The sequence below is a fragment of the Panthera onca genome, chromosome A3, assembly GCF_046562875.1.
Source record: "Panthera onca isolate mPanOnc1 chromosome A3, mPanOnc1 haplotype 2, whole genome shotgun sequence".
Lineage (NCBI taxonomy): Eukaryota > Metazoa > Chordata > Mammalia > Carnivora > Felidae > Panthera > Panthera onca.
The window spans coordinates 121,394,479-121,420,497 of record NC_138341.1 but is presented as its reverse complement, the minus strand read 5'-3'; the positions used below and the strand labels follow the sequence as shown (position 1 = coordinate 121,420,497).

Genomic DNA, 26,019 nt, shown 5'->3' with positions numbered 1-26,019 from the left:
ACTTACCACCAGGCAAGCCTGCCTCTCTGCAGCTTCCAGGGATCCATTCTCTCATCCTCTCTGCCCCCAGAGACCAGTTCTTTCCCTCTGCCCCAGGAAGCCCACAGAGGAGGTGGGGAAAGTGGCAGTGTCTGGCAGGGGCCCCCACTCCTGTTCCCCCACTGCGCCACTCCCTGACGGACCCGAAATGCAAGGCTACACTTCTCCCTGCCCAGGGTTATCTTGTCTTCCTGATGGCATCCTCCATTCTTCCTGAAGGGATAGGTGGCACATCTGTCACCAAGGGCTAGTAAAGGTTGGGAACGTATGCTTCTTTCTGGGTGTGTGTGTATATGGAAGTGGGGTGTGTGTGTGAGAGAGAGACAGAGACAGAGACAGAATGTGTCTGGGTATGGGCGTGCATGCCCCTGTGAACAGAAATCGTGATCCTGTCTGTGGCCCCTTAGCCTACCTCGATCCAGGTGTAGAGACTCCAGGCTGAGTGGGGGGAGGACACGACTGCCTCCCTCCCCTGCCTCTGGCTTCCCTCAATTTCCTGTCTGGCAGATGTAAAGTGTCCTCATCATCTGTGGGGGAGACCCAGACTCTGGCCGGATCCCACCAAGAACCTGAGCATCTATCTCCTCTGCCGACGTCCTCCTCTCCACCCCAGGATGAGGCCCCAGGGCTGGCTCCCGAATTGTTCCAGTTAAAGAGGGTGTTTGATGTCAGCCACCTGGGAAAAGGGGAAGTGGGGTCCAACTGTTCTTTCAGCCCCTTGTTATGTGGCCTTTTCCAAGTTCAGACAGGGTCCAGCCTCCTCCCTCTGAGTTGTGGGCCCCACATCTGGGCTGGGAAGGGAGTGAGAGGCAGGGCTGGGGCCCCTTAGTAAAGGATCACAACTTCTGTAGCATGCAGGGGTGGGGGTGGGGGAGTTCTTCCAGAGCCACCAGGGCTGTGCTGCCAGGCATCAGAACCCACTCAGGAGCCCAGCTCTGTTCATGTCCCACCCAGATGTCTCTCACTTTCTGAGAAGTGGAAATTCAGTGCTTGCAAGATCAAGAGCATGTTATGGATACCGTGTAACTTGCCCCCAGCAGATGGACATCTCTGTTAAAGAGAATATAATAGCACGTTCGGTGGATTTGGGTCAGAGGATAAAAGGCTGTCTTAGGCATCATTTGCAGGGATCAGAAACCCATTCAAGCTAGCTCAAGTGAGGTGGGTTATGGGAAGCAGACAGGGAAAGCCAGTTACCAAATGGCTCCTCCCACACCTCTCCCTGGGTGAGCACCATAGACTCGACCAACTTTCTTCATTTGTTTTTAATTTTTAAAATATTTATTTATTTTTGAGAGAGGGAGAGAAACAGTGTGAGCGGGGGAGGGGCAGAGAGCGAGGAAGACACAGAATCGGAAGCAGGCTCCAGGCTCTGAGCTGTCCACACAGAGCCCAATGCAAGGCTTGAACTCACGAACCCTGCGATCATGACCTGAGCCAAAGTTGGACACCCAACCAACAGAGCTACCCAGGGGCCCCATCAACCTCTCTTCTGGCAAACTCTCTTCCTTAGCTTCCCTGTAAGTCCCACACAGCTATGGCCACAGCATGCCACGGGCTGTCCTTTCACCACCCCTCAGGGGCCCTGGAGTGCACTGAATAGCATTGCCCCAAATTCTTGTCTACCTTGAACCTTAGAATGCGGCCTTGCTTGGAGACAGGGTCTTTGCAGATGTAATTAGTTAAGATGAGGTCATACTGCATTAGACTGGGCCCTAAATTCAATGACCAGTGTCCTTATAAGAAGAGGAGAGGACACAGAGACACAGAGAAAAAGGCCCTGTAGAGACACATGGGAGAAGAACACATGAAGACAGCAGATGATGCAGTGAGTGATATAGCTCCAAGCCCAGGAGTGCCTGGAGCCAGTGAGGCTGGAAGAGGCAGAGAATTCCTCCCTAGAGTCTGGAGGGACTGTGGCCTTGCTACACCTGATTTCACACTTCTAGCCTTCAGGATTGTGGGGGAGTAAATTTCTGTTGTTTCAAGCCACCAAGTTTGTGGCAATTTGTTATGGCAGCCCTAGGAATCAGAGACCAGGAAACTCCCGCCTGAAGGCTGGATCCCCCTGCACCTGTGTACCAAAGCCTAGGAGAGGGGACAGTTGGCCCATTTCGGTCAGGTATCTGCTTCCTCCACCAGGGACCCACATACTATGGCTGGGAATGGGCAGAGGGCATACATGTGACTCTCAGAGCTGTCCCCATTTTGCACCCTCGTATCATCGCTTTAATCAAAGGGTGTGGATTCACATCTCAGGTTGCAGGAAGGTCTCTCCCGGGATGCCTCAGAGTTCTATGCCTGCCACACACCTATCAGCTACTTGGGTAAAGACAGAAGGCTGCAGTCACCTGTGTGGATGAGACAGGCAGGAAGAAATGCCACCCTGCTGGATGACAGAAGCAGGATTCAAGAAGCTCTTTGCAGGTTAGAAGGCCATCGAGATGATGGTGAATGAGAATGACAGTAAAGGCCAGTTCTTGAGTTCCAAGGGACCATTTCACATGGGGAATAAGGCGGAGCAGGCCTTAACAGCAGCGAGAAGGACCCAAAGGTTTTCTTTGACCAGTTGCGAATAGTAAACCAGTGCCGGGGTCCAGCTGGTTAAGAGCTTTAGTTGCACAAAGAGAAGCAGAGCATCCACTGCTGGACTGGAGAGGCGAGGGGTGTTTGGGTCTCCTTGCACCCCATACCTAAGACAGAGGAAGCACGGACCCCACCAGGGAACCACAGGAACGACCTAGTCACCCACTGGGCTGCAGGGAGAGGTTAAGATGCCCCAGGTAGGGGCAGCACAGCTATCAGTTGTCCTGGCCACCTGGAGACGGAGACGGTGCAGAATAGGCGCAGCTAGCCAACAGGGACCTTCTGGAACCTATTCCAAGGAGGTGGCTGCGGAGATGTTGCTGGTGCGCCCCCAGACAGGGTCATCTCCGCTCCAGAGCTGAGGCACGCAAGGGTTTTTAAGACCCGTGTGCCCCGCCGGTGGGCGCCCTTCCTGGAGGGAGGGGGCGGCCCGCGCCAGGGCGGGCCCCAGGGGTCCGGCTCCGCTTCCCTGTCTTGCACGCGGGCGACGGTGGTGGACGGGTGCGTTCGGGGGCCTCCCCAGGGCGCGACTGCCCGCGCCCCTGCCACCCCGGGGCTGCTCCCTTCTTAACCTCTCGCTTGCAGGCGGCCCCTCGGGCGTCAGCTCGGAGCCAGGGCGGGGGGCTGGCGGCGGAGAGGGGGCCGGCGGAGGCGAGCGACGCGGCCCCAAGTTTATGCTAATCTGCGCAGAGCCCGCCTCCCGCCTCCCCTCCGCGGCCCCAGCCGCGAGCAGCGCCGGCCACTCGGCGGGACGCAGCCGCTGCGCAGCGCCAGGCGGCCGGGCCAGCGAGCTCCGGGGGCCGCGGGCGGCGGCGGCGGGAGCCGGGCGGGCGGGCGAGCGGCGGGGCGGCGGGCGGACGCCGGGCGGGGGCCCCGCGCGGGGCCAGGTGGAGAGCCGCGGGCCGCGATGGGCCGCCGCCTGCCGGTGTGGCTGTGCGCCGTCGCGGCGCTGCTCTCGGGGGCGCAGGCCAAGGGCACCCCGCTCCTCGCGCGGCCCGCGCCGCCCGGTGCCCCCCGCTACAGCCTCTACACGACGGGATGGCGCCCGCGGCTGCGCCCGGGGCCGCACAAGTAAGCGCGGGCCGCGGCCGGGCGGGAAGCGGGAGGGATGGGGCCCCGGCGGCGCTCCCACCTGCCCGGACCGCGCGCGGGAGAGGGGGGCTCCGGGCTCCCGAGGCCGAGCCCCTGCCCCGGCGAGCGCCCCCACGCTCCGGGAGGCTGCGGGGCTGGCGAAGAAAAATAAGCCGAGGGGGCCTGGCGCGGCGGCTGGGACCTGGCAGTGCCCGCGGAAACCTTTCCAGCGAAGTAACATTTTCCAGCTGCGCTGTGTGCAAACTCCCGGCGCAAGCGGACCAGGTGGAGGGAGCGGAGGGAGGACGGTGGGCGCGAGGCATACGCGGGAATCCCCCACGCCCCCACCCGCGCCGCGCCCCCCTTCTCTCCCCTGCCCCGCCAGGTGGGAGATGGAGCCCAGCGCCCTGCAGCCCGCCCCCTCCGGCGGTTAGCCTGACCCCGGGCACCCCTTGGGAACCCCCAGTGTGTTTGACCACAGAACTGATGGGGGCGCGTGGGTCCCGGGCCTGTGTTGTGGCTCCAGAGGCCAATAGCAGTGCACGGGTGGTTGGTTTAGCCAGGCAGCCACTCCCCACCCCTTGTAACCTGTGAGGCTGGCTCCTGCCTCACCCCTGCCTCAGCTTCTGGTCTTCAGTAGCCAGTGGCTTGGGAACTGGCCCCAGTCAGGTGAGTTAGGGGCTCTACCTGGGATGCTGGCTGAATTGTATTGTAGGAGAGTGCTCAGCCCATAGCTCAGTGGGCCTGGCACATCAGAGCCGGCTTCCTGGAGGAGGCAGTACCAGAAGTGATCAGAGACTGAGAAACCCGGAGCAAAGGCAGGGGCTAGAAACTACGAGGTGGCATGTATTTCCCCAGGAGTCAGGGAAGGAAGGAGGAGAAGTGTGGTCTCAAAGGCACAGAGGCACTAAGTTGAGATCTCAGAAGGATGGAATGCCAAGATAAGGAGTTGAGAGCCAGTGAAGGAGTTGGAGGAGGGTGAGAATACAGCAAGGCTCTTGTTGGGGAATCCAGGTAAGGAGGGCAGAGGCCAGACCACAGGAAAGGCAGCCCCTGGTTCGCTACAGTGCTTACCCCAGTGACCAACCCACTGGGAAGTCTGGGATCTGACTGACCAGCAGTGGGTCCAGACCCCAGGCCAGGGCCCTGGCCTCCAGGAACAAAGAACAGAGACAGAAGAGAGATGGGAATCTAGTCCCCTGGGGAGACCTACAGATAGGGAGGGGGGTCTAGGAGCCTCAGTGCGCCTGGCTCAGGCCAGATATTGCAAGGATGCTGTTCCCTTACAGGGCCCTCTGCGCCTACGTGGTGCACAGGAACGTGACCTGTATCCTACAGGAGGGAGCAGACAGCTATGTGAAGGCTGAGTACCGGCAGTGTGGATGGGGGCCCAAGTGCCCCGGGACAGTCATGTGAGTGCACCCCCGTGCCACCCACTCAGGACTGCTGGGCACAAGCCCCAGGCCTGCCTTCCCCCCAAGAGCAGCAGCCAGCTCCACAAGGGGCTGTACCTCCTTGGACTGCAAAGAGTCCATTACCCCAGCTCCCACACGGGCTGGCTAGGGGACGGGGGGCGGGGAGGAGACATAGGCAGGGTCAGGTTAGGGCCCACAGAGGGACCAAGGGAGGATTCCTAAAAGAGACACAGAACTAGGCAAGGAAGAAGCCGCAGAGGCAAAGAGAGTTGGAGGTGAACAGAAAAGGCAGAGGCTCACACTGACAATGGTTGATGCCAAAGCGGCCCCAGGAAGACCCAGGAAGGGCCGTGGTGACTGTAGAAAAGGAAGGCCAAGGGTGAGGGGATGGAGGCCAGGTTGCCAGGGCCTGGGCCGGACAGGCGGGGTTTTGTGAGCATATGTAGGACAGTGCACAGGTGTGATGCACAGGTCTATACTTGGAGAGGTTTAAGTGCATGTCTGAAAACAAACCCACTTGCTCCAGTGTGTCAGTGGGTAGACAGGCACGTGGCTGAGCAGGCGAGGGAGGGGCCCTGGCGAGCCCTGCCCTGCACCCCTGGGCCTTCCCTTCTGTGCTCAGAATCCAAGGTGCCATCCACCAGCCTGGGTGGCCAGAGCTGAGTTCCCAGAACAGGCTGCAGAGGAGCAGACAGAACTGAGGGGACAGATGGGAGCCGAGAGCAGCCCCTGCACACTGGGAAGGGCTGTGCACCCCGGCTCCAGGGCAGTACCCATCCCACCCCACCCCACAGGGGAGGGGCTGAGATTGTGCCAGAATTCTTCCAGGTATCGCCAAAGCCAGAGTGGAATCTCTCATGGCAGCATGAGCTCAAGGGGATCCAAAATGGTCTTGGGGACACTGGGGCTAAGTCCCTGCTAGTGTTCTCCCCAAGCAAACAGGATGGGATGGGACTTCACCTGCACCTGCTCCTTAACCCTTCTCTGAAGCCCTGAAAGGCCCGCCTCCACCCCAACTGCCCTGTCACCGAATACACAGAAAAGGGAGGCTTTGATGGTGGTGTAGAGGTGGGGAGATAATTAGATCTTATGCCAGGAGGCAGGAGCCTCAGCCCACAGGTACAGGGCAGCGCCCTCTCCCCCTGTCTGGCCCAGGTACCGCACAGTGCTCAGACCCAGATACAAGGTCGGCTACAAGACAGTGACGGACCTCACCTGGCGGTGCTGCCCTGGCCTCACTGGAGAAGGCTGCCCCGAGCACCTCACCGACCATGGGGCCTCCCCAGCCCAGCCAGAGCCTCAGCCCCAGATTCCCTCGGGGCAGCTGGGCCCAGGGCCCCAGCCCCCTTCTTCTAGCAGAGCGGTCCCCAGCCCCTATGGTGAGTCTGCCTGGAGGAGACCCTACCAGGTGATCAGGTTTTTTCGGAGCGGTGGGGAGGGGATTGAGCCAGGTAGGCTGAGCTCTAGCAGGGCTGGGGAGGGTGCATCTCATGCTGGGCTTGAGGGAGAGCTCCCAGAGCCCCTCCCAAAGCTGAGAGAGCTATGCCCAGTGGGAAGGTGCGCTTAGAACAGAAAATCTCTCAGGTGGCCTGGCCACAGGACAAGCTGAGGGAGGCAGGCCAGCGATGCCCCTGGGGTTCTCTCTTCCAGGAAGAAAAGGTCCAGGGCTGTTTGGTGAGCGGCTAGAACGACTGGAGGGTGATGTCCAGCGCCTGGCACAAGCATATGGTACCCTCAGTGGCCTGGTGGCCAGCCATGAAGACCCCAACAGGATGACCAGTGGTCCCAGGGCTCCTGCCACCCCTGTGGGCTTCGGGATCGTCTCTGAGGGGTTTGTGAAGCCCAGAGACAGAGCTGGAGGGCCACTCACACCCCCCCTGGATGAGATCTTGAGCAAGGTGACAGAGGTGAGCAACACGCTCCGGACCAAGGTGCAGCTGCTGGACGAGGTGCATGGGCTGGCCCTGGGTCACGAGGCTCACCTACAGCGGCTGCGGGAGGCCCCTCCGTCTCCACTCACCTCCCTGACGCTTCTGGACGAGTACGTGGACCGACGGCTGCACCGACTCTGGGGGAGCCTACTGGATGGCTTCGAGCAGAAGCTGCAAGGTGTCCAGAGTTCCTGCGACCTGCGGGTGCAGGAGGTGCGGCAGCAGTGTGAGGAGGGTCAGGCAGCCAGCCAGCGGCTGCACCAGAGCCTGGATGGCCGGGAGCTGGCCCTGCGCCGGGAACTGTCACAGCTCGGGTCGAGGCTGCAGGGGCTGAGCATGGCCGGAGGGGGCGGCTGCTGCGGCCGGCTGGCTTTGATCAGTGCCCGTGTGGACAACCTCGAGAGGAACCTACAGGCTGTCACTGAGGCCCAGAGGGGCCATGGCCCCCTCACCAGGGATGAGCTGGAGCGGCTCTCTGCTGCCATGCTCGAGGGGGGTGCGGACCGGCTGCTAGAGGGCCTGGAGACCCTCAATGGGACGGAAGGCGGAGCGAGAGGCTGCTGCCTGGGGGGGGAGGAGGGGGGATGGGACGTGGGCAGCTTCAGGACCCTGCTGGAAGAGCGAGTGCAGAGCCTAGAGGAGCGCCTGGTGACGCTGGCTGGGGAGCTGAGCCATGACAGCGACCCACCAGGCAGGTCGGCCCGGCCCCGGGTGCAGACGGAGCTGGCAGTGCTGGAACAGCGGCTGGTTTCACTGGAGTCCTCGTGCACTCCCAGCACCACCTCGGCCATCCTGGACACCCTCGCGGCAGAGGTGAAGGCCTGGCAGAGCCGGAGCGAGGCCCTCCTACACCAGGTGGCCAGCCACGCAGCCCTGCTCCGGCAGCTCAACGGCACCGTGGCCGAGGTCCAGGAGCAGCTGGCAGAAGCAACAGGCAGCTCACTCCAAGGCGAGATCACCCTGCTCAAGGTCAATCTGAACTCTGTGAGCAAGTCGCTCACGGGCCTCAGCGACTCCGTCAGCCGGTACTCCGATGCCTTCCTGGAGGCCAACTCCTCCCTGGACGAGCGAGAGCGCAAGGTGGAGGCTGAGGTGCACGCCATCCAGGAACAGGTCAGCAGCCAGGGCTCTCGGCTTCAGGCCGGCCACAGGCAGGTCCTGAGCCTGCGGGGGGAGCTGGAGCGACTCAAGGCCGGCGTGGCCGATGTGGCGGGCGGGCTGAGCCGCTGCCAGCACACAGCCCAGGACCTGCGGCACGTGCTGGGCCGCTTCGACCAGAGGGTGGCGCAGGTGGAAGGTGCCTGCGGGAGGCTGGGCCTACTGGCTGCCCACAGGGAGGGCCTGTGGGGCTACGTGGACCAGCTGAATCGCACACTGGCTCAGCATGCGCAGGACATCGCCCGCCTCCGGGATGACCTCCTGTACTGCCGGGCCCAGCTGGCCGAGCAGGCGCGGCCCCGGCAAGCTGACTAGGCAGGCCAGACAGGACCCGCCCCTGGACCCCGCTGACCCTGGGGATGTCCCTCCAGAGCCCAGCCTTGCCCAGCAGTGCCTCCCAGCCCCCCCTGGCCAGCATGGATGCCACTTCAGAGGCCACAGAAGGAATAGCCTTGGTCCAGCTCCATATGACTGTCCCAGCCACCAAAATCCACACTCAGTGCTGTACCAACTGGACAATTCAACATCGTGGTCAAGGCAAGGACATCATGCCTGAAGGCCAGGGTGGACCTAATTGACCTCACAATCCAGTCTGCAAATTGTCCCTCTTCAGACACACCAGGGTCAGCACCTGTACAAAGACCCGCAGGTCTGGTCACAGACAGTGACCTGTCCACATCTCCCTTTGTCCCCAGGCCATAGCCCCCAGCCTGTGGGGGCTTCTGGTTCCCTTGTCCCCTTGGCTTTTCTCCCTTGCTGTCTGGGCTCAGTTTCTGCAGGAAGATGGTGCCCACTGGCACTGTCCTCATACCCGGCAGCTTCGTGGATACGGTTTCTGAAACCAAGGACCAGAGGTTTCCATCGGCCCTGGTCCTTCGGAGCAGAACAGAAACACAAAGACTCAGTTCTCTTTATTTCTTTTGACCCTCCCCTCAGGTGAGGGCTTAGGCAGCTGTAGATTCCCTGAGAAAAAGGACAGGGTCCAGGCTCTGTTTAGAGACCCCACCCCAATTTATCCTTTTCCTTTTCTTTCCCAAAAATGCTTCAGGGCCTCTGGTCCCCACACCCTCCCCTCCTTTCCATATGGGAGAATATCCTGCCCACCCCCCACCCGCCCAGGTTAGAGCCTCTCTTCAGAGAATAGCCCTCATATATGTCATGGCCTGAATGAGGCCAGACTCTGAACAGGAGGCCACAGGAGAGGAAGGCCTCCAAGCCCTGTTTCCAGCATCCCGGCGAAACCCCAGCCTCTCCTGGATGTTCACTAAGTGGTGAGAAATTCAGGTAGGACACCATCACGGGACAACCTGAAAACACAGTGTTCATCCAGCCTGCAGAGTTCCCAGAGACCCTGATGCCCATCTCTGCTGAGGTTCCTGGCCTCAGTTCCCCCACAGCAGCCCAGGGCTTTCTGTGCTGTGTTGCAGGTCCCTATAGCCCTGCCTTCTGGTTTCTTCCTTCCACTGTGGTGCTGTTGGGGGGGGGGGGGGGGGACAGGCCTGGATTAAAGCTTTTAACCCATCTAAAGGTATTTTCTTCCCCAAGGACAGCAGGCTGGAAGGCTGCACTGCTGGGGAGCCAGCCCCACTTCCTAAAGTTCCTCATCCCCGTACAAGCTTGCTCGGCAGCTCTGTGGGCACTGAGTTGACCAGCAAAGTCTAGGGAGGGTTGGCAGGTCACTGCCATTGGCCCTGGCAGGTTTGGGGGCTGTGTCCTTAGGGGAGGTACTCAGGGGAACAAGGGCAGCAGCTGGGTACGGCCCAGGCCAAGTGGGAGTCACACTCCCTCAGCCCTCGAACTGCCTGGGAATCCTCGTTCCTTGATGTCTGAGCATCCTGGCTTGGGGTGTGCTGAGATACCGGCGTGCCAGGGAGAGTGGGGAGGTCTGGCTCAAGAGCTGTGGGAAGGGGCCGGGGTTATGGAGGAATCGGGCTTCAGAGAGTATGATCCATGCTGTGCAGACGGTACTCAACCCCTCTCCACTGCTGCCGCCAGCCATTTCCGTGCCTACAGGTCTCAAGCCTCCTGGGACCTCCCTCTTCTCCCTGTCCTATCAGGAGTTGGGACAACATACCAGGGTGACAGGGACAGAGATGTCAAGGGCATGGAGAATCCTGTGAGGGCCCGGGTGACAGTCATTTCATTGCTACAGGCCAGGGCTGTGCTGAGGCCTGGAGCAGCTGCCCCCCACCTCCTGCAGCTCAGCTGGCAAAGGCAGGAGACAGGATGGGGGGGGGGGGTCTCTGTGGCTACTAACCAGCCTTCAGCCCCCTCCTCCCGTTCAGTGGACTGGCCCCGTGGTACCCAGCTTCCAGTGTCCCGATCCCTGGGACACCCATTCCCTGGAACACCTGGCCAGGGAGGAGGGGGTAGCCGGGGCAGGGTCAGGCCAGGGCATCAAAGTCCACAGCAACCAGGGGCTTCCGCCAGTAGCAGAAGTTGCTGTATTCAGGGTGGGCCAGGTCTGTGCTGGGGCCACGGGCCACAGGCGGGAAGAGGAGCTCGACCACCTCGCCGAGCCGTTCGTACCTGTGGGCAGAGCAGGGTCAGCGCCGAGAGCCTGAGCTGCCACCAGGCCCCAGCCCCCATCATGTCGGGCAAACACTGCATCCTGCCTGGGAGCCCTGGGTGGAACCGGGGCCCAGGGAGAAGCTAGGGAATGGGGACTTGCGGCATGGGGGTGCATGGCAGGGTTTGGCCTCACGTGGATTTGTGGTTCTTCATGAGCTCCTGGATGAGCTCTCCCCGGGGGTTGACTGTGAAGATTCGAGATGTAGGTAGGCCCACCTGCCGGTAGGCGATGACATCCTGTGGGGGACAAAAGAGGGGCCTGTGGGCTGGGAGATAAGATAGGGAGAAGGTGGCCATGCCCCTGGGGAGATGACACACTCACGTTGGGCCTGTTCCCAAAGGCAGCATAGAAGGGCTGTCCGTGGGGCAGGAACAGCTGCTGGATATCACTCAGGCAGGCGATTTTGAACACCTCTGGTTTCTTCTCAATCACCTCCCTGGGGCAGCCAGGGCCATGAGCAGGAAGGGGAGCCAAGGCAGGGCAGCAATCGGAGGATGGCAGGGTCAGGTGCCGCGAGGTCTGACTCAACCGACACCCGAGACTGCCCCCCCCCGCCGACAAGAGCCTGTGGGCTTGTGTCCTATAGGGTGGTTACCTGTGGAGGGCGGAGAAGAGGCTGCTGGGAGACAGCAGAAGGGGGCCCTCAGGGAGGCCGCAGCCCCGCTCGCTCACCCACTGCAGGTAGCCCTTGGTGAGGCCCGCCATGCCGATAGCCCGTGCCGAGCAGTACAGGAACTTGTACCCATTTCTGGGGTGGGGGACAGGAGAGGCACAGAGTCGTCAGAGACCAGCCATTCCCTGCCCCACCCTCTTGGCTTTGGCCAGCTCAGCTCAACCCTGGGGCTCTGGCCTTCAGACCCAAAGGCCTTTGTAGGGAGGGGACTTAGGAAGAACGGCTGACAGAGGTGGCCTCAGCTGCTGTCCCACATAGGAGGGGCACGGACAGCATCCTGAGGCCCAGGTGGAGTGGGATGAACAAAGGTTTGAGCAAGTCTGTAGGCTTCTCTACAGCACAAAGACCAGCAGTTAGACTCAGACGCCAAGAGACCGGTCTTTCACAGGAGAATGGGAGGCCAGCCAGTAGGTTGCTGTGCTCCAGGGACATGCCTGGGGCTTATTCCCTCATGGGCCCTCCTGGTCCCCAAGCCTGGCTTCCTGGGGCAAAGGCCATAGTGGCCTAAGACATCCTGTCATTCCCTCCCTAGGGCCCTTCCCCAGCCCAGGCACTCACAGGTGGATTTTGTGGTAGAGACTGGTGATGCCCTGGTGTGTCCAGTCTTTCCCTAGCTGGGGCAGAATGTGACCCAGAGCGTCCGACCTAGAGCCACAGAAGAAGGGTCACTCCAAGGCAGCCCCATGTAGCCCTCGTGTGCCACAGCCCCCAGTGCCCAGGATGGTGCACTGCAGGTAGAGGGCCTTTCTTGATGTCCCCCTTCCCCCGGCACAGAGGAGGCCAGTCCCAGGCCCTCCCTCTCTCCCCTGGCCAACCAGGCCTCACTTGGTAATGGTCCCATCGATGTCCGAGATGACCACCTTGTCGTCCCATTTCCACAGGTAGATGGTGGCCCTGCAGCGGCAGGTGCCCTGGTACTGGGTGGTCACACTGAAGACCACATCATTGGCACCTTCTTGCAGGTTCAGGCGCCGCTGGGGCCGGGCAAAGGGAGGAAGCTGTGATGTGCCCCAGCCTGGTGTGTCCCCTTTCCCCACCCCAAACCGTGCCCTGTGAACCCCACAGGCCTCTCATGCTCCTCTTCCTCCCAGCTCAGAGAACCTGCCTGAATTCATCAGACACAGCCACACGCACACACGTGCACACGGGCAGAGGGTAACCTTGGGCAGTTAGGCGGTACGAGGGTGCTGGTTGGGGTCTGCACCGGCAGGCACAGGAGCCCTAACCTCCCTTCCTGCCCCTTTGGGATGAAGCTCACAGACAAAGCCTGGCCCGTGGCTCCCACCCAGGTTTCTCAGGTCGGCCCTAAGGCTGGCATTGCTCCTGGTGGGGAGATACCCCACTCCATAGAAGGGACCTCCTGGGGATCCTCACAGGTACTTGTGACATCCCCCCAAAGAGAGATCTAGCCCTGTGCTTGGTCCCTAGGGCAGCTCTCAGCCATAGCCGGTGACCAAGGCTATTGGGCCCTGGCTGACCCCAAGGTGGGTGTCACACAGGGGTACCACACAGATGGTAGCTGCTCTGTACCAGGTTGGCCCTCCTGGGCCCCTCCCTGACAGAGCCACACTCAGGGGCCAGTTACTGAGCTCAGAGGCAGGACTCAGGGGCAGGGACTGCCAAAATCTGAGGGGCTGTCATCAGCCTTCGATTCCTTCAGAGTGGCCTCTAAGAGAGACCCACAACCCACCGCAGGTAGATATTTTAAGATGACATAGAGAACACTTTTCCAATGAGGGCATCCAGCAAAGACATGGGTTGGCACATGAAGAAGTGAGCCCCCTGACCCTGAAGGTATTCAAGCAGAGGCTCTTAGGGAGGCTGCCAAGAGGATGGATTCTGGGCTTTTAAATTCCTTGGAGCCTAATTATCTCAGCCCCACCCACCCCCACCTGGACACACCAACGCGCGCCCACTCACGATCTGGCTGGAGGAGAGGCGGAGGGACTTCCTGTAGGTAGGAGGGTAGGCTGGAGGCGAGGGTGGCAGGGAAGGGACCTCGAGGATCACAGGGCTCTCTGGGGCATCATCCTCACTACTCGGCACATCAGTCTTCGCCCTGCAGGCAGCCCGGCTCTCAGGCCTCTGTCCTCCGCCAAGGCCCTGCACTCCCAGCAGATGCTTACCCCTTGGCCCAGGCCACAAGGAACCTGGGGCTTGTCGCTGCCCCTCCAGAGACCACTCAGGGGATCAGAAACCTCTCCTTCTAGGTGCCACCCATTTGGAGAGGGGTAGCAGAATTAAGGGTGCAGGTCGGCAGTATATGCCCAGAAAGGGGTCAGGGCTCCCGGCCCTTAGTGCATGGCCAAGCTAGCCTTGGAGATGTTTACCTGAAAGACCCAGGTGTGCGTCTTAGAGTTTATTCCCAATCCCACCTGCTTTGGCTTCAGCAGACCCGCCCCTGGTCATCACTCATACCCAAGCTGAGGCGTTGTGGTCACTTGTGAAGAAGACAAGGTCAGCCGGCCCCTGGCAAAGAAGGGAAGGCCCCACCCCCCCCACCCTTCCTTAAGACGGTAATCCTTGTCTGGGCCAGGAGTCTGGGCACCCATTCCAGCTCCACCGGTACCCAGCTGTGGAACTTTTGGTGCAGCTCTAGGCCTCAGTTTTCCCATGTGTGAAATGGGGCTATTTCTCAAGAAAAAGAAAGGGTGTAGAAGCGACTGGGTAATGACAAACAACCATCACTGGCGGAGGGCTGCTGGCGCCACCGCTGCCCCCACAGGGATCGTCCCCAGGCTCAGCTCCAGCTGCAGAGTGCCAGCTAAGAGATCCAACTCACCCCTGCTGCTCCCTGGCTGTGCTTTTCTCCGCCTGGGCACTGCGCTGTGGGAAGAACATACATCTAGTAAACCCCGCCTCCACCCTGTGCCGACCACCCCCTTGGCCATGATCACTCACCTCCTCGGCCGGGAAGTCCCTGCGTCGCCAGGAAAACCACCACCGTCCACCTTTCCGGGGCATCTTCTCCTTCTCCAGTTTGTCCACAGTGCTCTGTGGGCAGATAAAGGCCATGGCATTTTTTTTCCCTGCACCACCAAACCTACTTTTCATTGCCCTTGGGGCCCCCATGAACCCAGAGTCTAGGGCTGACCCTAGAGCAAGGTGCTGTCAACATCTGGAGGCTGTGGAAGCATCCTCACCTCCATCCTTGGCTTCCAAACAGTGACTCATGTACCTGAGCACAGGAGACCAAGGGCCATTCCTGCCAATCCCCACTCTACTCCAGCCCTGACCCCCTAGCTCTTGCCCAGGCTCGGCCTGGCCTCCAGATCCTATGGGCCAGTACTGCTACTAGAGTAGCTGAAGGCAGTGCTTTGACGTTTCTCAGGATCTAGTACTCTCTGCATGATGCCACCAAGTGACAGCTGGAAGAACAATCCATAGCCAGTACTCCCCTCAACCTCCAAGACCAACATAGGCAACCCCAAAGGTCAGTGACTCTATCCCATGGATGGCCCCCCTCTCTGTGTTACCACGATTGTCTGGTGGGAGAACATGACCTTGGGAAGATGCTCATTAGATGTGTGCTAGGTAGCCCCAGGGAGAGGCCAGGAGAGCCAGGGCCAAGACCCTCCCAGGAGACTTATCAGCTTCCTACAAACAGAATGGTGAACCCAAGTCAGGAGGACATGACCTGGAGGTGGGCCAGCCAGGGTACCCCCTTGAGCTGGAAACAGACTGGGGTTGTCTCCCAGAGGCCTCAGGTGGTGGGTCTGTCTGAGGACAGTGAGGAGAACCAAGCAGGAGAGTGGCCCTCCTCCTTCCCATAGGCTCTGGTCCTAGCTCAGACCCAGAGCCAGCCAAAGGGTGGAGCCGAGTGTCACGAAAGGGAGGCACCTGCAGTCAACATCTGGTTAGTGATGTTCTCGGGCAAGTCTAACTGATCTGGGAACCATGGGCCAGATTAGGGCAGGGCCCTGTACCACTCCCAGTGGCATAGGAGAGGCAGGGGCAGGTCAGAGAGTGGAAGTTCTGGGAGGGACTGAAGAGACTGGGTTCCTTCCCACCCCTGAGCATCACCACATGCTGTTCCCCTCCCCTCGTCTGCTTACAGATTACTCATCCTTCAGATCTCTACCCAGGAGGCACTCACTCAGCAAACTCCCACTTTAGCCTCTCAAAGCACCCCAGCCTCACTCCCAATACTCACGGTTGAATTTTACATTCATCTGGCTGAGTCTTTGACTACTGTCTTTCTGGGAGGGCATGACTGGCTCCGGCCTGTGCCTGGCACACAGTACGTGCTCAAAAAACGTGCAGAGTAGGTGCTCAACAAATGCATGCCAATAAAGCAAGCAAGTGCCCACAGTCCAGCCTGGAGACATTGCCAGGGCAAGGTAAGGAGTGGGCCCTCTGTCTGCCAAGCCTCATCTCTTATATCTAAAAGCCTCCTGTTGAAGGTTATCATCCCCCTCTGGTTTGCCCTGAGCTCCTTTGGAGTAAAGTGTCCCCTTGCCAGGATTCAGCCATGCCAGGAAGCCAGGGAAGGGTGGGGCTCTGTCCACACGTCATGGGGTGAGGCTTCGGGGAACTCGGTATCCCCTCTCAGAGTGGTCTTGTAGCCGGTCAGCCCCAGACCCATCTCTGCCCACTGTCCGCTTCTTGGCCATAACCCTCTACCCTCAGCAGGCCCGCTGGTGCCCTAACCATTACCTTGGGCAAGTTCTTCTGGAAGGCTTGCAGGGAGAGGATCATGGGGGCAGCTACAGCCCAGTTATAATGTCTGGAGAGACAGAAGGAGGAGTCAGGGCTGCAGCAGCCACAGGGTGGTGGTGGGCAGGGGGGCTCCAGGGCTGCCAGGGTCTCAGCCTTGGTACTCACTTCTCATTGATTTTCACCACCAGGTTCGGGTGCTCAAGGAGGCCAGGGTTTTGGACGAGGTCCTCGTAGGAGACTATGTGCTGGTTGAATTTCTCTGGGCACAGAGGCAGAGAGTAAGGAATGAGGCTGACACATTTGAACGGGACCATCAGGCCCCGTTCTACCATCTACACTCTACCATCAGGTCTCCTGCATTTTGGGTGTGATACTTAGCAGGGCTTCTCCCTACCTGTGGTTTTTGCATCTGCTGTGCCCACCCCAGGTATTTGCCATCCTGGATTCACAGGATAAGTCACAGCTTAGCCTTAAGTGTTTGCTTCACAGGGTCTTGGGAACGCCCCGCCCTCGCTGGCCGCATGGGGCTCCACAGGGCAGAGAACAGCAAGGCCTCAGCCTAGCCTCACACCATGGCTGCCTGCTACTCTGGGGGCCTCCCTGCCCTCCCCCGTCCCCTGGGCTCAGTGCCAATCCTTGGAAGGGTTCAGGCCATGGTCAGACATACCCCGGGAGATGTCCCGGCTGTCAGCTAGTCCACCACAGAGGGAAAGCACTATCATGTCCAAAGTGGGTTCTGGCTCCTGTTCAGGGTTGGGGTCCCCCAGAGGCTTCTGGCTGTTGGGTTCACTCCACCTTCTGGGCCCCAGTCCACAGTCACTGGGGGCAAAGAAGCCAATAGTGATGTAAATACAAGGAGGCTGTGAGGAGGGGCCCACCCCTCCAGGCCCTTGCTGGCCAACCCCTGGGCTCATGGGCCCCAATCCCAAGACACCCTGGAACCCAGAACGCAGGCACCTCTGGGGGAAGTAAAGGGCTGCATTCTCAGAATCCAGAGAGGGCAAGTCGTCCAGATAGATGTCACTGGGGCCCAGGTGCTGGCTTCTCTTCACGGAGCCTGAGGGCAGAGGGGACAGCTATAGACTTGACATGTGCTTAGTAGCATGAGCAATGTGTGTCCCCTAGTCTCTGAACGCCCTAAAGCAGCGCCGTCTGGTAGGACTTTTGGGGATGATAGAAATGTCTCGCGTCTACGGGTCCAATACGGTAACTGCTAGCCACATCCCTGTATTAGCACACTGAAAATGTGGTGTGACGGAGAAACGGAATTTTAAATGCGATTTAATTGTAATTAAATTTTACAGAGCCATAGATAGCCAGCAACTACTGATCTGGCGGTGAGTCCTAGTGCCTTCCCACACTTGTAGGATAAACCCCAGCTCCTGCGCCAAGGATCCAGCATCTGCTCCTTCCTTCCCCACCCCCGCCTTGCTCAAGACATACCAGCTGCCTCCGTTCCTGGCCGCACAGCCTCCCTCCCACTTCATGGCCTTGACACATGCTCTTTCCTCTGCCTAGAATTCTCTTCCCTTGATCCTTATTTGGCTGGGTCTTTATTGTTGGAGTCTCCGCTCACGCATCACCCACTCAGAGAGGCCTTCCCCAACCACATGATTTAAACAGCCTCTGTCCCAACCAATGATTCTGTCCTGCGTCACCCACGACGTGCTCTTCCTGTTCACGCATGCTTTGTCTATCTGCCTCGCTGGGCTGTGAGCCCATGAGCACTGGTGCCAAGCACAGTGCCTGGCACACAGTAGGTGCTCAAAACATGCTTGAAGTACCAGAGTCCAGCCAGTGGGTAACATGAGGCCAGGAAAAGCCTGGGAGACGTCCAGCCATTACTCACCTTTCCTGCTAGAGACCCCCTCGGGCGGCCTGGTGGGAAGTGGGCCCTCCAGGGCGGCCCAGCTCCATGATTTCGAGGGAGGAGGGAGGCCTGGATCCCTTCGGCTCTGAGTCTCGGTTTTCTTTCTCTCAGGGGTGGGGAGAGGGGGACCCACCAGAGCAGGAGGCTCCGTGTCAGTAGGAGGAAGGTCAGCACCAGCCCCTGTCTGCAGGATTAGGGGCCCCGAAGGGTCCACATCAGCCACAGGAGCAGAGGGGGTGCCGGGCTCTCCCTGAAGAGGTGGAGCTGCCCTGACACCACCATCAGCGATCTTCGAGCACTCGGGCCATTCTGCTTTGGCCACCTTCAATCAAACAAACGGGGGCGGGGGGTGTAAACCAGTGCAGGCCCGGCCTCCCACACCCCAAAAGGCCTTGAGGGTCCCGGGTATCAGTCACTCCACTTCTGACCCACAGGGACCGCAGAAAGGCAGGCTCGGGAGGCTGACGCGGAGGAACTCACCTTGGGCAGCCTCCCCCAGGCCCACTGTATGTGGGACTCAGCTCGCAGGGGGCTGGGCTCGGGGGTCCGCAGCTCCAGCTCTGAGTCGCTCTTTGGGGATGTCATTAGCACACCCGGCAAGAGGCTGCCAGAAACAAGAACTTAGAGACCCTCGAGCCAGCCTACCGCCCACCGCTGCCCACCCAGCCTGGGGAAAAAAAAATATTTGTGATACGTATTCATGCCTATGTTTGGATCCAGAATGTACAAATATATGAAAAACTCCTACAAACCAACAATAATGAGGCAGTCTAGTAAAAAAAAAAAAAACGGGCAAAGACTTGAATAAAGGCTTAACAAAGGAGATTCAGAAATGGCTGATGAACACATTCAGTGTGTTCTATATCATTCATTAGGAAAATGTAAATGAAAGCCACTCTAAGACCTTGGCCTTGAGTCCCTGCCTGCAGGCCTCCTGGACTCTCACCTGGCCTGGGGGCACCACTCGCCATCAGAGTAGGGGTAGAAGTCTTTGGCTTGCGGTGAGGACTCCCCTTCGGATTCGACACTGCTGAGGGGTCACAAGGAAATAAATGGTCACTGACAAGGACAGGGTACCCACGGAAGGGCATGGGAGCCTGGGTGTCAGGGGTTTGGGGAGGTAAAGCCCAGAGAAATCAAGGCCCTTGCCCAGGGTCACACAGCATCAGCAAAGGGAAAGGTGCCTGAACCCTGGTTGGTATCCCCACACCCTTGGCCACCCTGGTCCCCACACACCCTGGGGGCTCCGGCCTTGGTTTTTCCAGTAGAGACAGTTCACTCTCAGCGCCTGTCTCCAGCTCCTCAGAACTGGAATTGGCTGCCACCGTGTCCTCCTTCCGCCTGGGTTTCCTCCTGCGACGCCTCTTCTTCCGCCCCGTGGAGGCCACCCCCTCAATGATGGCTTCAGGCTCACTGTCTGTGCTCAGCTGGGAGTCTGAGGGGAACCCAGACAGGCCCCCACAAGGGATGGGTGATGTGCATAGGCGGGGAGGCACGTGTTCCTGTGGAGCAGACCAGGGGCTATAGCCTGGGGGGCCACCCTCACCACTCAATCATTCTGAGCCCTGCCTGAGTCCCAAGGCCCTGGAGTGAGCTCATTTGGGGTCAGGAAAACAGGCATGGAGGCTGGCCAGAGGCAGCAGCAGCAAGGCCTTGCAAACACCACTGGCATCCGAGCTCCCTGACAGAGACAGAGAGCAGCCCCAATCCCAGGGGCTGCATGTACCCCAGAAGTTCATGGCGGGCCAGGTGCTACATGAACCACACTGTCCAGCTAGAAATCTGGACACTGGCTACTCATTCTCTGACCACACCTGCTTTCCCTTTAAGACTCAGCCAGGCATCACCTCCTCCAGGAAGTTTACCCTGACTACCCCCAGCCCCTGTTCCAACTCCCTTCATTATAATGACCATGTAGTTCCATCATCTGTTGTTTATACATCTGTCTCCTAGGCTAGTCTGGGAAGCTTCTTTGGAGACAGGGATCACCCCTCATCCGAGTCCACTGCAGTGTCCGGCATAGAGTAGGGGCTCAGTTGAAGTTTGTGAAGCTCAAACTGTTTAAACACCTCCGCTGGCTTGTGTTGGGCTCTGTCCCCCTTCTGCAAACACGCCTCTGCTCAGCTCTCACCCACACACTTCTATGTTCTAACTGCATCGAGCCAGCACCAGATCCAGAACCACGCATCTCATGCTCACCAGCCCCCCAGCCAGTTCCTCAGCACTCCCTTCCTTTCCAAGCTTCCCTGGGAAGCCCTCCTTTCCACCCTCCAGGGGCCCAGCTCAGGTGTCGTCTTCTGAGAAACCTCTCCCAACTTTCCCCGGGAAGGAAATCAACCCTTGCTGCCCCCCTCCCAATTCTACCCAGGCTCCAACAGCATGCCTCGAGTGCCAGCCCTAACCAGTCCCCCTGCATCAGGCTCTTGCTGCTGGGGTATTCCCAGGGGTGGGGTCGGTGACCGGTCCCAAGGGCCCAGCCAGAGGGGGCACTAGTGAAGGTGCAGGTGCCACGAGGCGCTTACATCATCGCTCTCCAGCTCCTGAACAAAGAAGGCCTCCCCGCTGTCTCCCAGCTTCATGTGCAAGTCCACGGGCTCCCCGTTGATCTCAATGTCTACCTGTAACGAGGCATGATAGCACACAGTCCCCACCATTGTCCCTTACCCCCACCTTCTAGTCTACTGTCCTGCCTGCCTCCATGGAGCACTGCACTCGCTGGAACTTCAGCCCCACCCCACCCCAGACCCTGGCTGCTCCCCACCCTGAGGGTCTCTGCTCAAGTTCCCCTTCTCAGAGAGGCTGTGCTGAACTCTCCATGCCCCTCCCCCACCATTTCCCCGTTCTCTGGGCTTTGTTGCACATATAACCGTCTCAGTATTCTTGTGTCTGCCGTGGTTTCTAACTCTTCTCTCTGCCACACCCCATTAGAACAAGACATGACCCATCCTGTCGCTGCTGCTGCTGTTTCCCCAACCCCCAGGATAGTGCCAGAGCACTTGCTGACTACATACACGTACCATAGTCCGAATGACCATTTTCTAAGCGCTGAATGGAGAGTTTTATCGGGCCTCTCCCATTTAACCTTCCAGCAACCCTGTGCAGTAGCTCCTATCACTACCCCTACATTATAGATGAGGAAACTGAGGCTCGGGGGTGTTAAGTAATATACTGGGAAGTGGCCGAGGGAGGCTGAATGTGAGCCAGGAAGGCTGAGTCCACAACCCAAGCTCTTAACCACCTCGCTACCTACTGTCCCCTACAAGCTTACACTTTTCTGTTAGGATTCTGGCAAGTCCCCAGTGGCTCCAATGCAAAAGGGATTTGGACCCCCCAAACCTCTTTTCATATTCCCGACCTCAGTGCTAACTAAAAATCTGTCACGTTCGCCGGGGCCCAGAGAAGACAGCACAGCTTTCCTAAGAGAGAGAAGCTAACCTTTGAGTGCCACCCTCGACAGTGTCATCAGCTCCTATGTCATGCTCCAAAATCACCCCTCCAGCACCAGGTAGAGCAGAGTGTGTTCATTTGCACGGGTGAAAAGACTTACCAAGAAAACCCACGTAAGTTCTCAGTGAGCTAGAGCCAGGTGTGATGCCCCCAGTACCAGGGACTGCCCCGGTGTGCTACCTCCACAGGAAAACGGGAACCCTCTTGGACCCAAATCCCCAGACTGACCCAAAACTTTCAAAGAAAATCCGAAAGAACAGAAGCTTGTCCCGTGGACAGATCCCCACCTGAGGGAGGCCTCGGTCCTCTCCTGGGGCCGCAGTGGCTGTCCTGGCTTTAAGAGCCCACCCTATAGTGGCCCCTGGCCGGCCAGCACTCACCACCTTCTCTCGCGACCGCAGGACACCCAGCTTGCCGAACCGCACGTGGAAGGGCGAACATCGGAAGGAGCCGTCCACCTGCTTCACCACCAGCACATCGATGCCACCACTCAGTGTGGCCGGGTTCAGGCCCCGGTATATCTCCTTCACTGTCCCAAACACCGTCTCTGCCAGCTGCCCCACGTAGTTCATGGCTGGTGCTGGCAAAGGGAGGGGGTGCTGGGGCAAAGGTCAGGTCCACCTCCCTCCGCAGGGAGTCTCTGCAGCCTGACCCCCCAGGTCCCCAGACTTACAGTGCGTTGCCCTCGGAGTGCCTTTGCAGATGGGCAACAGTTGTGGGACGGGAGGTATGTCTGTAAGTGTGGGCTCTAGTCCTGGCTTGCCCACCACCTGCTTGTGAGACCCTTGGGCAGCTGCCTTCCTTCTCCAAGTGCCAATCTCCACATCTGTCAAATGAGAGCACCAGGTAAGGCGATCTGGGGAGGCTTGCGTCTCGAAATGCCATGAGTAATGATAATGACCATGGTCTTCAGTGGTAGGGCTCATTTCAACTTCACAACAACCTGCGAGGCTGGCCAAGCGGGTGTCATTACTGCTGTTTACAGACAAGCCACCTGAGGCTCAGAGGTGGAGTGATTTGCCCAGGACCTCACAACTAGTAAGGAGAGGAGCCAGGACTCAAACCCAGGCCTGTTTGGCTGCAGAACCCTCAGTGTGAACCACTGGGTTGGCCCAACTGTGGGAATAGGGGGAGGCAGCCTCATGATATATCAGGCCCAGGGCCCTGCTGGGTAATGGGTGACAGCCCTAAAGACTGATATCTTCCCAGGAAGTAAGGAGGAGAGAGTCTTTGTTCTTCCATCTGGGAAATGGGTTCATCTGTCTTGCTGCCTCCTGGTCTTAGGAGTTGGAAGAGGCCTTGCTGGGCCATCAGGGCTGACTTGTGGAGAACCAGGGATTCTCCCAGGGGTATCCCTCCCAGGGGTAGGGTACAGCAGGTACCTAAGGCTCTGCCCAGCTCTATTCCTGGGGTCAGAGGCTTGAAGGAGGGCATCCTCTATAGCTGGGGGTAGAGTAAGCTCTCGGTTTATGGCCTCAAATACCAAACTCCTTCCCAGTTTCCCTGGAACGGGTCCACAGTCTGATCCCAGTGTCTCTAGGCCATAGGTATCAAGCCTGACCCCCATTTCTGAGACCCTCATTCAGCTGGTCAGGTCCTGAGACCCACATTCAGGCCTTGGGCTCGTCCCTGAACCCATCAAAGCTGCCCCTCCTTCCCCCAGCCAGACCGGTCCCTCCAGCTTTCCCACACCAGGCAGAGCTGGGTAAGCCAGAAGCAGAAGGCTGTGGCAGCCGTGGAGAAGAGCCAGGGCCATAATGAGAGCTGCTGCCACGCTGGCATGGTGCCCGCCCTGCCAGCATCAGCTCATTGCCCCTTCCCTGCTGGCCAGGTCAGTGGCCTAGTGCCCCTCTGGCTGCCAGGATCCAGGCCATCCCACCTCCACAGGGCACTCCCATCTCTCAGACCCTGCGTCAGAACCCCTGGCGGACGACCCGCCATGCAAGACCACTCCTCAAAGAAGTTAAGTGACTTATCCAAACTCTATTCAGCTAACAGCCCATAGATGGGGGGAAGGGAGTAATGCTTTGTGTCCTGGTTTCCTGACTCCATACCATGGTTCCTTCCACTCCACAGTCCTCAAACCACAGCCACAGCTGTCTGCAGGGGGTGCAGCCCCGCCCCAGCCCACCTCTGCACAACCCTGCAATGCCTTGCCACTCAAAATGTGGCTCATGGCCCAACAGCATCACCATCACCTGGGGGGTGGGGTGCTTGTTAGAAACACAGAGCTTCACAAACATAAGATACAATTAGAATTGCTAAAATGAAAACCTGGGACAAAATGAAGATTTTTGATCCCAAAAACGGCACTCAAATTTAATAAATATTTTATCTGCAAAGCACCTACTATGTGCTAGGTGAAAATTCCCACTTTGGTTCCTCCCTACCACATCAAATTCTGTGAATAAAAGGTCTAGGAAGACAGACAAGGACAGACATGTGATGGGCAGGGCTCTAGGCCACTGTGCCCAAGAAAAGCAGAGAGGACTTCAGAAGTTTCCAGGAATAAGGCAGCAAGCATGGGAGGGGCAGACTAGGAGTGGGGGCAAAGGTCTGCCCAGGTGGAGGCTCAGGCCTGAGCTATCTGTCCTGCTAGGGGCAAAGGAGCTGGGCTGGAGAAATAATGATAGGTCCAGCTTACCTATCACAGAGTTTCTCAACTTCAGCACGACTGCCATTAGGGGCTGAATAATTCTTTGCTTTGGGGGGATTGTAGGATGTTTAGCAACACTCCTGGTCTCTACCCACAGATACTAGTATCACCCCACCTCCAGTTGTGACAACCGAATTGTCTCCAAACATTGTCACACGTCCTCTGGGGAACAGAATTGCCCCTGGTAGAGAGACACTGATGTAGGAGAAAGAGCTTAATAGCAGAAATGGCACCCAAGGGGCACTGGGTCCTACTCTGATCCTGCCACAGGGTATCCTCACGCAAGTGACTTGCTAGCCTGTTTCCCCTTTATGAAACAAGGCCTCAATTTTTCAAACCCTTCTCAGCCAACAATTCATTCCTCCCACTGTCCACACCCCCCCACACACACACACAGATGCCCCCTGCATTTGTCTGCTCAGTATCTGGGGGGACTCCTGTGAGCCAAGCCCTACACCCATCTCTGAAGGCATCTCCGTTCCCCCAGGACCCAGCTCTGCCTCCTTGGTCTTCTCCATATGAAGAGCTCTGCTCAGCTCCCTTATACCTCCCTTCACCCCAAACTAGTATGTCTATAATCAAACACTTCACTTCCCCCCAGGGACCCAGGCCAGCTGAATTCCTCTCAGGACTTATGCGAGTCCGTTCCTCCCGAGCCCTCTGAATTCTATTCCCCAATCTCCTGCTCCTCCTGCTGTCCTTGGTCAAGGCTTTACTACCAGATGCCCAGATCCTGGGTGGCAACAGGACGTTGTGGGTAAGGTACCAGACTGTTTGGGTTCTAATTCCCTCCCTGACATTTACTAGCTGCGACCTTAGGCAAATCACTTCACTTCTCCGAGCTTTGGTTTCAGCCTCTGAAATGGGCATAAGGGATGTGTGAGTAATTAATGAGATAATTCAGGTAAAGCACTAGCATGCAATAAATGCCCATATGTGTCACCTATCAACAGTAGTATCTTTTCTGGCATCATGACAGCCCCAGTCACCAGGCTGGTCCTTAGGGCACACTACAGGTCAGACTCCAATGCCCTGCCCTGCCCATCCTTGAGAGGTTAGACTTCTTTGCATAGCATTCGAGGCCCTGAATGTTGGTGGCCCACCAATTGCAAAGTGAGCAGGTGGGCTCTGGGCAGTCTTCGCAGGATGCCCAAGCTTCAGAGTCCACTCTGGGAACACCCACAGGCCTCCCAGGCCAGCACACAACTCCACCACAGGGAAGCCAGAACAAACTGCCCTGGGGCTGAGCTCTCGGCCTTTCTAGACTCCCAGATTTGGGAAGGGTTGGGAGACAGTTCTTCACCCAGGACCAGAAGAAGCAGAAGGATAAGTGTTCCTATAGTCCTAGAAGGGAGAAAGCTGCACCCCTGGATCCCCAACAGCCTTCACAGCTACGCCAGCTGACTCGCCCAGTCTGCAGGCACGGGACACTCAGTACCAGAGAGGGTGGGCGATCTCCCCAAGGTCACACAGTCAGGCTGGGGTGGAGCTGCGCCAGCCTCCTCTGAGAGGTTTTGGCATCTTATCTCCTGATCCCACATTCTGGATGTCCGGGGTCCCGCAACGGCTGGGCCAGGGAGACAGACGAAGTGAGAGCGGCTCCTCCACGCCTGAGCTACCCTCTGAAGACTGGAGATGGACTCAGGCCCGCGGACAGGAAGGAACGAAGGTCAGATGGCAGGACAGAAGGGCGGGGCAGGGCAGGGGTGGGGGGGGTACTTCTTCTCAGGCCGGGGTCAGGCCCTACCTGGGGAGCTGCCCACTGGACCTCCGGGACCCCGAACCGCAGTCTCTGCCCGAGTGCACAGGGTAAGTGTCTTCGGCCCCGCACTCAGTTGGAGCTTCCGTCTCCTCTAGGACCGGGTGAGATCCCGGCTCCGCCCCTTCCACGAGCCAAGGCCAGTGTCTGCAGGCCCCAGTCCGTCCAGGCTCCACCCCGCAA

The 26,019-nt window shown here is 58.7% G+C and overlaps 2 protein-coding genes across 5 annotated transcripts; one reads left to right on the top strand and one right to left on the bottom strand.

Moving 5' to 3' along the window:
- The first annotated feature begins 3,421 nt into the window (after positions 1-3,421).
- Positions 3,422-8,614, top strand: EMILIN3 (elastin microfibril interfacer 3). Its single transcript, XM_060617831.3, has 4 exons — positions 3,422-3,696; positions 4,986-5,108; positions 6,267-6,490; positions 6,762-8,614. Exons 1-4 carry the CDS (start codon positions 3,533-3,535, stop codon positions 8,513-8,515), a joined length of 2,265 nt encoding a protein of 754 aa, XP_060473814.1. The 5' UTR covers positions 3,422-3,532; the 3' UTR covers positions 8,516-8,614.
- Positions 8,615-8,961: 347 nt separating this feature from the next.
- On the bottom strand, positions 8,962-26,008 carry LPIN3 (lipin 3). Of its 4 annotated transcripts, XR_013554522.2 has the most exons (22): positions 25,825-26,008; positions 22,095-22,247; positions 21,802-22,020; positions 20,497-20,592; positions 19,211-19,476; positions 18,921-19,004; positions 18,455-18,578; positions 17,954-18,296; positions 17,062-17,161; positions 16,772-16,923; positions 16,270-16,363; positions 16,102-16,171; positions 14,347-14,439; positions 14,228-14,271; positions 13,366-13,504; positions 12,271-12,419; positions 12,004-12,090; positions 11,368-11,520; positions 11,094-11,208; positions 10,905-11,008; positions 10,458-10,729; positions 8,962-9,073 (listed from the first exon to the last, which is right to left on the bottom strand). XR_013554522.2 is itself a non-coding variant. In XM_060617800.3 (21 exons), exons 3-21 carry the CDS (start codon positions 21,991-21,993, stop codon positions 10,585-10,587), a joined length of 2,550 nt encoding a protein of 849 aa, XP_060473783.3. In that variant the 5' UTR covers positions 21,994-22,020; positions 22,095-22,247; positions 25,825-26,008; the 3' UTR covers positions 10,318-10,584. The 4 variants fall into 4 exon arrangements, 3 of the variants coding, with proteins under 3 accessions (XP_060473783.3, XP_060473803.3, XP_060473793.3); XM_060617800.3 differs by lacking the exon at positions 8,962-9,073 and having other exon boundaries at positions 10,318-10,729; XM_060617820.3 differs by lacking the exon at positions 8,962-9,073 and having other exon boundaries at positions 10,318-10,729; positions 18,921-19,001.
- Between the last annotated feature and the right edge of the window lie 11 nt (positions 26,009-26,019).

Excerpts from the sequence above, each read along its gene's own strand:
- LPIN3 (XM_060617800.3), bottom strand. The coding sequence starts at position 21,993 with ATGAACTACGTGGGGCAGCTGGCAGAGACGGTGTTTGGGACAGTGAAG. Across the intron at positions 17,162-17,953 it reads GGGGGTCTCTAGCAGGAAAG|GCTCCGTGAAGAGAAGCCAG; the intron begins GTGAGTAATGGC and ends CTCTGCCCTCAG. Across the intron at positions 16,924-17,061 it reads GCCCTTTACTTCCCCCAGAG|TGACTGTGGACTGGGGCCCA; the intron begins GTGCCTGCGTTC and ends CTTTGCCCCCAG.
- EMILIN3 (XM_060617831.3), top strand. The coding sequence starts at position 3,533 with ATGGGCCGCCGCCTGCCGGTGTGGCTGTGCGCCGTCGCGGCGCTGCTC. Across the intron at positions 3,697-4,985 it reads CTGCGCCCGGGGCCGCACAA|GGCCCTCTGCGCCTACGTGG; the intron begins GTAAGCGCGGGC and ends GTTCCCTTACAG. Across the intron at positions 5,109-6,266 it reads AAGTGCCCCGGGACAGTCAT|GTACCGCACAGTGCTCAGAC; the intron begins GTGAGTGCACCC and ends TGTCTGGCCCAG.